At 38.7% G+C, this 13,267-nt stretch overlaps 1 protein-coding gene across 1 annotated transcript in view; it reads right to left on the bottom strand.

Moving 5' to 3' along the window:
• Positions 1 to 9,205, bottom strand: part of celf3b (cugbp, Elav-like family member 3b) — a 30,702-nt gene extending 21,497 nt beyond the window's left edge. The window contains exons 1-4 of the mRNA XM_008432735.2: positions 8,618 to 9,205; positions 8,364 to 8,394; positions 7,687 to 7,950; positions 4,731 to 4,813 (exon numbers count right to left, since the gene is read on the bottom strand). Coding sequence (XP_008430957.1) covers positions 4,731 to 4,813; positions 7,687 to 7,831 — 228 coding nt within the window. The 5' untranslated portion in view covers positions 7,832 to 7,950; positions 8,364 to 8,394; positions 8,618 to 9,205. The remainder of the gene's footprint in view (positions 1 to 4,730; positions 4,814 to 7,686; positions 7,951 to 8,363; positions 8,395 to 8,617) is intronic.
• Between the last annotated feature and the right edge of the window lie 4,062 nt (positions 9,206 to 13,267).

Here is a 13,267-nt window from a genome sequence, read left to right as displayed (position 1 = left end):
TTTACTGCTCTGACAGCAGCCTCTGCAACAGACCCCCACCCCTCCACCAAACCTTGACCTCTGACCTTGCATATTGCCAGCATCTCTTCAAACTAACAGTGCACAAAAATTGGACTAGGGCAGAACAATATATTTAGAGCAGTAGTGAACCCAAAACTGTGTCATATATTCATTTTGTAGGTGAGATAAGAAAAACACTTTTGTCTGTAAATGTGTTCAACCCAGAACTTCACTCTGTTCAAATTCCTTATAAAGCAAAAAATGTATTACACTGCAAAATGTACACAATAATAATTACAATTATTAATGAGTTAATCCAAAAAATTATCAATAGACCAGCAATTCACTATACAGATGGTAACTAAAGCAGAAAGGGTTTGAGCATGTTGATGTTAAGTTTTTTTTCTCTGCACTTTAGTTTTTTGTTACAAATGATCCTGCATTCACCAAATGAATTCGGAGTTATTGCCTTTTAGCCAATAATATTTTTAAAAAGTATTATTAGTTTATTTGTATCTTTTAATGTATTTCTAATATTGTATAACAAAGGAATAAATAAAAATTCTGCAGACTGTGCCAATTTAAAAAAAAATCTAATTAATCGATTAATCGTCAGAATAGTCAAAAGAATTATCTATAACTTTAATAATCGTTAGTTGAAGCCCTGAACCAGACGTAGCTTTTGCCCATTGACAACTCAAGGTTTCTAGGGCCTTTGGAAAGAGATCCATTCCCATACTCAACAGTGGATATGAGACAATTGTTTTGTAAAAACACAGTGTTAGTTCCAAATGTTCAAGTAGCTCTGAGTCAACTTTCCATGTGTACACTTGTGATTGTCGGACAGAAAATGCTGGTACATTTTATGAACAACCAATTGTCACATTAAATAATAATAATAATAATAATAATAATAATAATAATAATAATAATAATAATAATAATAATAATAATAATAATGTCTCATTCCTTTTAGGGAGGTTTGATGAGCCGCTGGCAATGTGCTGATGGTTTTAAATTAAACATCAACATATTAAGCCAAAGATACATTCCTGGGAGTAACTTTTATGCCTCCAGTATTAATGTCAATGGCTTGGCGTGAGCTTATGTAAACACCTCCCAGAGGAAAACTCTGGACCACTTCTAACCAAACATCTGCGAGCTACAATATAGCTTCATTTAATAACTTATACTACTTTAACAAATACTGTGTAACTGTTGCTCTTCCCATGATGTGCTTCCTCTTTCCTCCTTCTGAGTCCAAGCTAAACAAAAGGCGCAGGACTCCCTGATAAGGCCATCTGTTCATCTCACTCTCAATCCCTCTGTATTTGCGCTCAGTTTCCAATCGGAAAATCTCATGCTCTGCAGAGGCTAGCGAGGAAATCTGAGACAGAGCATTCCTCTTTGTTTTCTAATGCATCGCTTTAAATGTTGTACATGAATTAATCTATATAGCTAACCTGGAAAACATTGTATCAAGCACCTTTTAATTGCTTTGTGATTACTGTACAAGACAAAAACACATCTATACAGGAGGGATGCTTCTCTTCCATTAAACATTCATGATGAGCCTGATGCTGCACAGATTTAAGCTGAATCTGGGAATGGAGAAAAGTTTGCAGTAAACTCATCTAAGAGCCGTACAAACAGAGCAGGGGAGGACGAGCAGAAAGGGGGAGGAGATGGAAACGGTCAAAGGGGTCAACTAATCAAGAGGAAGGGAAATGAGATGAGGGCTAGACGAACTGTGGGGGAGAGGAGAAATACTGAGCAAGACTGGTGTAGAGCGGACGACTAAAGAAGGGTTGCCATAAATGTCTGTGAAATGAGAATCTGAGCAGAAACTGCGAGCGTGCAGCGAGAGGAAAAATGTGAGCAGAAGACAGCAGGGAAGGGGAGGGACGTGAGTAGGAGAACCATGAAATGAATGGATTGGGGGAAGTGGGGAGAACATCCTGTAATATCCTACTGGTGCACGAAGACTGGAAGACAGGAGGGGAGGAGCTGAACATGGGACAGAGGGGATTTGAGAGAAGGAAAAGGAGATATAATGGAATGAGGGAAAGGATATTGAGGGTTGGGGGACAGTAAAGGAAAAGCATGTCACAGGAAAAGAAAAGGATAGGACAATATACAGAAGTGTGAAAGAAAGTGAAAGCCATTTCCAAATCCTCTCAGAGAAAGCAACAGAAGAGGCGGGCAGGTGGAGCCAAGGAGATCAAGGAAGGAGGAAAAAAAAGACACATTTGGTGGAAAGTTAAAGCAGAATAAAACCTCAGAATAGGTTAAGGTAAACAGAGTTCAAAATCTATGTTTCAAAGAAAGAATGTACAAACAAAAAGCGAGTGATTGGACTCGTGTGATTATCAGTTTCTTAAGAGGAATAATCATATTCAAGCGCAACCAGGTTGAGCTAATACCACTCTTCAGTGTAGATGCCTTTACTAATCTAAGAAGTTCATCATTATTAGTATCATTTTAGAGTCATCGTTTAGTATTATTCATGTTTCAGAAAGGAGGTAGAAAAGCATAAAAGATGAAAATCGTAAATAGGTCACAAATCTCTGAAAGGTGCATCTATATAAAATTCTAGCTTTAAGAAATGTCACACTGCGACTGAGCCGAAACAGTCAGGAAAAACAAAATGTAAATAACCGAATAACTATGACATATGAATAGTTTGAGTAAGCAAACTGTGTAAGATTTATTTGATGAGCTGTCAGCGCCAAAATAGTATCTTAGTCAAATATATTTTCACATTGTTATAAGCACCTGATTTGAAAATAGAATGCGATCATTTTCAGATAAACCTCAAAAGGTTGGACAAACTGAGGACATTTAATAGAAGGTTTTCTCATTAATAGTTTAGGGTTACTAAAAAAATCCAACACATGATAGCCACACCCATTTTTAGCACAAAAGGCAGTGGGTCTGATCCTGGCTCTTCAGTCTCTTTAGTAAGTAACCACCCTGCAAATCATTCATCTTTGTGTTCAGAACAATTCCTTCAGTTTATCTGGAAATATGCTGTAACTTTCAATCTGTGAAATTTGCCTCCATACAACATTGTACCGATGTCACAAGCAGAAAGGGATGAGATAAAACACAGTAGAGTCAAAACGATAACTCCAAAAACAAAGGGCGGCATGGGAGAAAATGAGAACTGAACAACAGACTGCAGAGAGGTGTTCTAAATGCAGAGAGGTCAAACGTCTTAGCAGCCTCTAATTGGATTAATGTCATTATGAACACGCTGCTAGTACAGGTGAGTGTATACGTGTTCTCCAGCTACATGAAAGAGCATGCATGATGGTGCTAAATATGTATGCATGCAGGGATTTGTGCTCATATGTGTAAGAACATTTCCCTTCCCCCCACGTTTTCTCTTCAGGCTCTCTGTCAACTATTTTCTCACATAGATCTTATCAACACTCCAGCTTGCGGAGAAGGTGCAGGAACTGAAACTGTGATCGGCTGCAAGGCAACACAGAGAAAATGAGATGGAGAGACTTGCAGTAACGGCTGAGGCACACTGACTATTCTGTTGTAATTGCTGCGAATCCGAACTAAGATAAGGCAGAAAGTAGCATTTTGTTCCTAAGTGACTTGCATTTTTATATCTCGCCCTCTAGCAGTCAATTTTGCTTATAATCCTTTGTGCAAAAAGGTAGAGTTAGGAAGTATTTCCAATAAAGATGAATCAGTAAATTGTCAAGACGTTGACATAGGTTATTGTTCCTTTGATCTGTCAAATAAATTGTTGTTTATATATAGCATAAATCATATGCTGTACTCCCAATTCATGAAATGTATCAAAACTCAGTGTTTCTCTATTTTGAGTCTACAAACCCGGAAAACGTATTAATTATTTCTTTTTTTTCTGACGTATTCAACATTTTTGATCTCTTATGTCTTGCAGTTCAGAAAATAAAATATTGGAATCAGTCACACATCAAATACACATGTAATTATACCAGCCACAAAATGCCTGATCTAAATATCCCAAACAAGACACCTGGAAATCAGGTCAGAGGAAGAAAAGAAAAAAAGAAGGGAAAAGCTAAAGATAGAGAGCTGCAGCCTATGAGACAGACGCTCTTCTTGCACAGTGCCCCCTCCATAATGAACAGTGTCCTACCCCTGCACAGTCATTGCTCACAATCCCTCAGCAGAGAGACTGTAGGGAGCCTGGGATGAGACAAAGGGGAATGGTCACATTAATTACACACACTCTCTAGATGGCAGCTATCACCGGAGGCTGACGGAGGGAACGACGGTGAGATGGAGTGACAGCGAAAGATAGAGAAATGGAGATGATAATGCTCACGGAGGACCCTATATGTCTCCAGCGGGAGGGGGAGTGTTTGTCCTTAGCAGTAAGACGCCTGCCGGCTGCTGGGTTATGTCACTGTGTTACTAATGGGAGCAGAACCTCCAAACACACACACACACAGACACACACACGTACACACGCACGCACGCACACACACACACACACACACACACGCACACACACACACACACACACACACACACACACTCTCACACACACACACACACACACACTGAAGTGTGTATTTACCCGCACGCTAAATGTCTATGTATTTAGGTGAGGGGATGGGATCTCTAATACATATATGCAAGGTTGTGTGTATTGTTGCATAAGTAAGCGGTGCCTAGTGCCATGGGAAGTGTGTGTTTATGGCTGTTTGTTTTTGAGCACGTACCCCTGGTAGTGTTTTCTGCTCGTGGAGAGCGCTCTGGGCTTTCAGGGCCGACTCTCGTGCGCAGTACGTCAGAAACGCGCATCCTGTCAGAAAGAAGGAGGCAAACAGAGGGAAAAAGAGGGCGAAGGGCGGGAGGGGGAGCAGGGGTATTGGTACAAAAGGTCAGTAAATGGGTCTTTTTCTGCATCATCCTCCAGCAAACAATTTATATTTTTCTTTTACTATTGCTAGGCACATCACTTTATGGGATAAATTAAACCATGAGTCATTAAGATAAACAATAATGTTGTTTTGAGGCCATGTTACAGAAATATAATGGTAATGACATAATAATCCAAGCTTGCCCTCTCAAAGATAAAAAAAAAACTTTAATTTCTAACAAATGTTTAAAACTGGAACTGGAAGAGATTTTAAATATCCAAAATAAGTCAACAAAAAACCTGGAACAAGAAATAAATAAATGAAACTGCCATTCAAAACAATGGGCTAGTTGAGACCATTGCATTAGACTGAAGCTGTTTGTCATCCAGTGTTTTATAGAAAAGAAGAAAAAGAGAGAGAGAGAGAGAGATATGTGAAAAACAAACAATTGTGCAAATGGAAATAATAAAGCTTGATTTATCATGTGACTAATTGGTTTATTGCTTATTGTGACAGGCTTAACTGGTTGAACTTTCTGACTCATCAATATTTTGCAAGATAATAAAAAAAGTAAACGTACAGCTTAATAATGAGGATATTTTTGTAAGGACTCCACGGCACGAGTCAGAGCACATGACAACAGCACAGACGTGTGTGTAGCTGTGCCAGTGTCCTGCCCTTAATCAACCACTATGCAGAGTTTGCCATCACTCGTCTGCGCTCCTATATGCTGTACCTGTGTCTGAGTGTGGGGCAGGGGGGTGAGTAGTAGAGCTGGCTGGGCAGAGCTGTTTACTACACCTGTCACCAGCACGTCAGACAACAAGATTAGCAGCAGGTTAGCATCCGCTGTGACATCTCACACGGACTTACATAGAATCAGATTAAAGAGTTTAATTCACACAGTGAATCTGTGTGAATTCATTGTGACTCAACAAAACAAGAGAAGACGAAAAATAGAATAACTAAGATGCACTGGCACGCGTGCCACGCACACACAAAGACACACATGAATCTTCTCGTCCATCTCATTGCTTTTAAGAGGGGCTTACTGTGGCTGTGGGGATTCTCGAAACAACAAATTCTTTCCCTTGTGTCACCCAGGCTTACAGTCCCATTACACTGATTGGAGCACACAGCCTAATCTGGTTCATGTAACTGAAAGAACCCCTGGTCACCATTTGTGCAAGGCTGTGTATTTGTGTGTGTGAGAGAGATGGCATTATATAGAGATGCTACGAGAAATTGGCTGATGGTTGGAATTGGCAGATTTTTTATTTTTTTTTTAGCCTAACCAGTGACTGACCGGTTGGAAACTCATAAATAAGGGCCAGAATCCTTCAACTTTAAATCTTTAAATCTTTTTTGATCAGTACGTGCGCTCAATTTAAGTGGTACCAGATCTACGCTAACACTCTTCAGTGTGGAAGTTGTTACTGCGAGAAGACGGCTCAAAGTTAGCTATTTTTAATATCAGAGAGGTGTTTAAAAATAAGGTAAGAACAAGAAAAAAAAACAGTAGAAGCCATTTCAAAGGAAACTGTGTCATTTATGAAGCAAGCTAGATTTTGGCAGGTGCAGGCTATTTCGCTTCTTTACCATTATTTTTTGAGGTCGATTAATACTTGACTTTAGAGGGCACAAAAAGGACCAGAATGGAATGTAACTTTGACCCACCTTTGACTATGTTTCGTTGGATTTTCAAAGGACGACTTCAGCAGATAAAACGAATGCTGCAAAAATTATAGGAAAGTTGCTCTGAGATTCCAGCCTCTATCTGTCATGAACGTGCTGGATTTGGAAATGCCAGCACTCTACACTAAATCTCTCGAGAATACAAAGGGAGACTGATGACTTCAGTTAATAATGTTACTGCGTTAATCACTAGTAGGATATTAAATCATGTTAAAAAGTCGAGTCAAATTCATGTCTCTTTTAAAACAGCATAATTCAGTTTTGCAGTGACTGGCCTTAGGAAGTTGCCCCTGCTGCTAAACTATATTTTATATTAATTAATGACCGCTAGAAGCAGTCAGGCTATATAGAATATTTTCTTGAAGAGAAATTGGTATTCTCTTTATGTTCTAGTTCTTATAAAAGAACAAACATAAATTAACCAAAGATTTAAATCTGAACGTCAAACCTTAAAGAAAATGTTAAATTGGTGTTGGCTAAGAAAAGACAGATCAGTGCATCTCAAGTAGCCATGTCCAGTTAATTCAGAATAGCTCCATGTAGGGATCACAATTATTTGAGGCATTTGTTGTGATTACAATAAAAGTGATGATAAAATGGTTTTCAAAATTCATACGTCAATTCCACAACTAAACACAACATGATAATTGCCTCAAATCATATTTAAAAATGTATTCTTTTAAATTATCCTCCTATTCAGGAAAACGGCAGAACTATTAATCTCAACCATCCTGCCAGTTTTTAGGGTTTGCAGACTTCATCAATTAGAGTTTAACGATGTCACAATATCTATGAATTTCTAACGTAACTGTTGTTTCCACGATAATGACAAAATTTTACGATAACTTTCCAACCGTAAGTCTGTGCATTAAGTGAGGTTTCCTGACTGTCTTCATGCTCTCACACCGCGGCAACAACAGGAGACAAATCCACGAGGTGCTGTGACAGTTTCCATGGATACATCTGACAGCTGCCTCAGAAAAATCCACCCATCCAACTCCCTCACTGTCACACTGTCTATCTATTCAGCACTGCTTATCCATCCCCCCTGTTTCTTTCTTACTCGTGTCATTTTGTCTGTCTCTCTGCTTACTGTTTACAGTAAGTGGGTGAGACCTACCTTTGTGCATCCCGGTGTATTTATCCTTAATCACGGTCAGTTCGTAGATCTTGCCAAATTGCTCAAAAATGGGCTTGAGGTCCTTCTCCTCCAGATTCCGAGGAATCTGCCCCACGAACAACTTGATGGCGTCGGCCTCCTTCATTGGTACAAAGTGGAGGTGATGGCTGCAGGACCAGAGGGTGGTGGTGGTGGTGGGGAGGGGGGGGTGAACAGATCAGGAGCAGGTATTTCTGGAGAGGACCAGCTGTTGCTGGACAAGTCCTGATTGAAAAGGAAGAGAAAAACATTTTAAAAATTTTTATTTAGAAATCTAGATTTTTTGTAAAAAAGCAAAAAAAAAAAAAAAGCTGCAAAACTAACATTTATTACAATGTTTTTAATAAGCCATTTATTGTATTTAAAATAGCATAATTATGTTTTCTATGAACATATTTGTTGGTAAAAATGCATAATTTTAGTAAAGATGTAAATCTGCTCCCCAATTACCAAAAAAATAAAAGCATCTGAGCAGTCATTTTGAGTATTTATTGCCCTGTTTGATGACAAAGGGCTCCAGTACCTTCTGGGAAAACAATTATGCAAATGTTAATTAGCCAATCAACAAAACAATAATGGCACCTTTCCCTCCAATTAAATATATATAAAAGAAAATATCTGTAAGGGGGGAAAATTACCTTTTTGGTCGATAAACGGCGTTGGGGATTCCTGTTGACGGAAAAACAGAGAAACAGAATGAGAATGGATGGAAATCATTGCACTGGAGCAGTTTCTTTGTTTAGGCAGCTGTAGGTTAGTGCACACACACGGATGTCATGGGGCTCCGCTGCTCTTTGTCCGATCCCCTCTCAATGTACACACGCATATACATACAGACCCCAGCACAAAACAACACATGGAAACGTAAGGACTACACACATGAAGCGCTTACCGCTATTTAAAATCACTCATGGAGCCCGCGTAGAACAGAAAGATGCTCTCGGTCGGGTCCCCGTTGTTGTCCTCGCCGCTCCGCTCCGCTCCGTCCCGTCCGCCAGCCTCCTCTCTCTGGGTGCTCACCGCTCTTTGTGCCCAGCCGCGATCTCCCTCCTCCTTCTTCTCCTCCTCGGCGTATACAGATACTACTACAACTGGCTCGACTGTTTACGTGTGTGTGTGTGTTTTTAAAAATAAATAAATAAATAAATAAGTAAACAAACAAAAACAATACAAAATGTGCTCCTGGAGGAGAAGGAGGAAAGTCCTGGCAGCTGACAGCTTCTCACAGGCGCTGACGGAGTGAAAATGTCACCAAAAAGTGGACGACGCCAGATATGGTTATCACTTTTAATTCCTGTTTTGCAACCGAACTGGCTTTTTAAAATTTAAACTAACTCACGATTGTTTGAACTTGGTTGGCCTCTCGTTACGACCTCTTTCAGCCGTGACGGTATTGTTCCCACCGTAATGAGCGGACAGTTACCTCGAGCTTATTTTCTGTCCAACCGTTGTGTATCTTCTCACGTCCTACTGATGCGGGTGTCCCTCCGCTCTCTCTAGGCCCCTCCCCCTTCATGGCTTGCTTGTGACGTAACATCAAGGGACCGTCAACAAACATGTTCACGTTGAAAACACGAAAACACGCGGGAATTAGAGATGTTGAATATCTTGTTGGTAAATCACAGGGCTGGTCCGAGCCTTTTCGGGGCCTTATCAGATTTTTATTTTGGGGATCCCCCTACATCATTACATCAACACCAGATGCTTTATCATTAGAAAAGCTGTGAAAGATACCTATTATCATTAGCTTAACTTGTAATTTGCTTACATCATACTAGTGTTTAAATGGTTATTGATTTTAACCTTACAGGAGAAATAAAGAAAAAGCAATTATTTGGATTTTTGAAATGCAGAGTGGTATTTAAGTGTACCATATTAGTTAAACTATTTGAACATAATATTAGCTAAAGTCCAGTCCTTCTTCTAAATCTAGGAAAGATACTTCTAACATATCTGATTCAGGAGAGGCGTATCTCCAGTTGTCCAGAGTTTTTTGCTGAACTACAATCATCTGAATCAGGTGTGGTAAATCAGTGTAGCGCCTAAAACAGGGGTCTCAAACTCCAACCCTGAAAGGATGGCGTCTTGTGACTTTTATATGTTTCTCTGCTTTGGCACACTTGCTCCACATTAGCTCATTAGCAAAACTTCACTGCATTCTCCTGAGGCAGTTTCAACATTTAATTAAAGTATTTAGGCCAAGGGAGACATCTAAAAGATGAAGGAATCTGACCCTTAAAGAATGTAGTTTGAGACCGCTGACCTAAAATATGCAGGGCAGAGTGCCTTGAAGACAGATGAAGTACTTACTCTTAAATTACCTTTGTTTTACAGTCCTCTCAATGCTTTTTCCTCAATTTTCTTTAATGATCTTATTTAATTTTTTTGAGACCATCAACAGATGTTTACTTGAACTATAACACTGTAGATAGTGAATCCATGTCAAACTTGAATTTTTTAAAATTATTATTTGATTTACTGTAGTAATGCCGCATGTACTTTCTATATTTGTAACATTTTAAAGATTTTTTTTCATTCGCTCAGATTTTAGCGGCTATTTGCTGGGATAAACTTAGAGGACGGTCCCTGGGCAACACGGTGCGCGAGCCGCCTATTGTTCTCGCCGCGAGCCCTGGCCTTGGTGCTGAAACGCCGCTTCGGCGCGCCGCCGACAACGATCACGCAGTCACGACTGCTCCACAGCTGTTCACGCCCGGGCCCCGAAATCACGTTCACACCCTCACTGAGAGAAGAGTGTGACAGAGGGTAGAGAGATAGCTCGGGGACGGAGTTGGCCTACTTTACGCGCTGCACTTTGGAAAAAAAAAAAAAAAAGAAGCAGACATTGAGCTATAGCAGTGCTTTATGTACTGCAGGCTTGCCAGCCATCCTTCAAGATAAGGAATTATTCTAATTGAGACTTCAATGATGCTGTTTCTTAATAATGACAACTCTGCTAAACCTTTGCAATGATTCCAATTAAATCTGTTTGTTGATAGTAAAGCCAATAAACAGATAAAGGTGCAGATGGATGTTATGAACACTGAAAGAGTGAATGATCTGCATCATACACAATAAAGTACAAAGAAAACTGAATGCAGAATAACATTGCAAGAGTCAAAATGCTCTGAATTATATACATGTAATTCAACCTCTGTTCCTGCATTTTCTCAAAGTCCCAGCAAGTGTTACAGTTCAAATCTACAAAATATTTACAAAATGTATGTAAAACTTTGAAATAATGATAAACGTATAAAATATTTATTAATAAAACAAGTATAAACAGGACAACTATATGCATTACTCACAAATACTCAAAAATTCAAATTTGATCCCATCATTTTCTATTCATTTATTTTTTATACAAAGGTTTTTATAATAGTCAAATTTAAAAAAAAAACCTTTACTCTAGAACCTAAAAAATCTGCAATTTGAAACATTCCCTATTTCAGTTTCTTGAAGCTTACAACTCAGCTTTTTCAGAAAACAACCAACAGCACATCCAGCTTTCCTATCTTCGATGTGTGTGTGCACCCAAAGTGGAAACAGAAACAGAGAGAGAGAGAGAGAGCAAAACAGAGAGAGGGAGGGTTCACTAGGTTCATGTTAATGTATTGCTAAAGGTCACCATCTGCTGGCCTCCCCTCCTTCCCTCTGTGAGCCTCTGTCCTCCAACATTCAGCCCTAACTCTACACATGCAGCCTTTCATGTATAAATCCCATCACAAGGGGGTTCCCATGAACCCATCGCCCAGCAGGGCAGGGTGCTGTACGCCTGCTGAGCCTAGAGGACTGCGGCGGCTTGCACCGGCAGCAGGCTGCACGCAACCAAACCTGTTAAGCCTCCCTGCATGATGAGAAACAGGAAATGACAACTCACGCAAGTCTGTGACACGAAGACAGGGGAGGAAAACGAAAAGCAGCTTCTTCTTCTTTTTATTTTTTTCTTTTGCCAGTATTCAGACTGCAGGATTTAAAACTAACCAAGAGTCCTGCAGGAGATTTATGGGAAAAAAATTATAACCAGAAATTATTTGTATGCTTAAATGAATTGTAAAATCTGTGGCATGTTGAAAACAATTTAATTATAATAAAAAGTCATGCAAATAATCTGCTCCTTTACAAAGTTTATTTGTATTTTGACTTGATTATCAAATGAGTTTTAATATCAGTCAAAAATCCAAAATTATGTACACAATTAAGAGGAAAGAGTATTCAGAGCATTTCTTACCCTGTAAGGAAAAATATAAACTTAGGACTGATTACAGATGCGAAAAATAATAATAAAAAAAATCCCTTAAAAATAACCCTTAAGACTGCATAGAGGAGGCTAAAAGATCTCCTACTTTTATGTCTTTGTTTGCTTCACATTTGCCATAAAGTAACTTGACAATCCCCAGCAATATTGGTAAAATATTGTGTTTGCACCTCTGTGTGCATTAGGTGAAGCTGCCAGACACGGTGGTGGCAGTGTGATGGTACAGAGCTACTTTACTGCTTTCAGCAATTAATGAAAGAATTGATCCTGCTCTCTGAAGGAGCATTGACAAACTTATGCTCAGTTGCACTTGGGTTATGCAGGAGGACAACAATCCAAAAAATAAAGGGTTTGGAAGGGCCGGTTTTATATTTGAGATCCTGTGATATGAAATCCAATTTGCTGTTAACGCTTGAAAACCCTCCAAAGTTTCTGGATTAAATTGATTCTGCAAAGAAGAGTGGGGCAACATTTCTTTTTGATTTTAAAACTAGTCTAATTTATCTGAAATATTTAAGTATAATTTAAAAAGTAAAAAACAGGAACAATTTGCAATGGGGTGAATATTTTTTACAGGAGCGTTCAAGAATTTATATTTTAAGGTATTTATTTTAAATGCTTTTTTCAACAAAAAAATATAGAGCAACTTTTGCATAATTAATATGCCATTTGATTTTTGCAATATAAAGGAATTCGAGGTACAAACATTTGCAAAATAACTTTCATCAAAGCAAAATGTGTTTTTCTTCTCAACTGAGAGCAGGGAAAGAGAAACAGGAAAGTTGTTTGAAAGTTTATAGATAATATATTTTTGTACATTTAACAATTTTAGTAGAATATTGAAAATAAGCAACCAGTCTATAGACGAAAAAGGAGTCATTTACAGACTCAATGGTGCCACCATTTGGACAAACGAGGTACTCCTCCTTCACGGCACAAAAATAATTGTCACACACACCTCTTTATTTTTCTGTTATATCAGTTTTATTTAAAATGAAACTTCGACATATACATTTCCCACACTGTTTTATGATTTTGAATGATAAAAAATGTCTGTATAGCAATAAAAACATCCCGAAAAACTCTGATGTAAGCAGAAAAAAAAAAAATCCTACAGCTCCTTAGGACAGAAAATAAATTATACTTTCTTCAGATCATAGATAAATAACTATCTTTTTTTGTGGTTGTACATATATAAAATGTAATTTATACTACAAGGGATTAAAGGCAAGAATAACACATTCAAAGCCACAGCCGTACACACACACACACACACACACACAC

The sequence above is a fragment of the Poecilia reticulata genome, linkage group LG16 (genome assembly GCF_000633615.1).
Source record: "Poecilia reticulata strain Guanapo linkage group LG16, Guppy_female_1.0+MT, whole genome shotgun sequence".
Taxonomy (NCBI): domain Eukaryota; kingdom Metazoa; phylum Chordata; class Actinopteri; order Cyprinodontiformes; family Poeciliidae; genus Poecilia; species Poecilia reticulata.
Note: the sequence above shows the minus strand (reverse complement) of the source record. Positions and strands in the feature narration are given on the sequence as shown.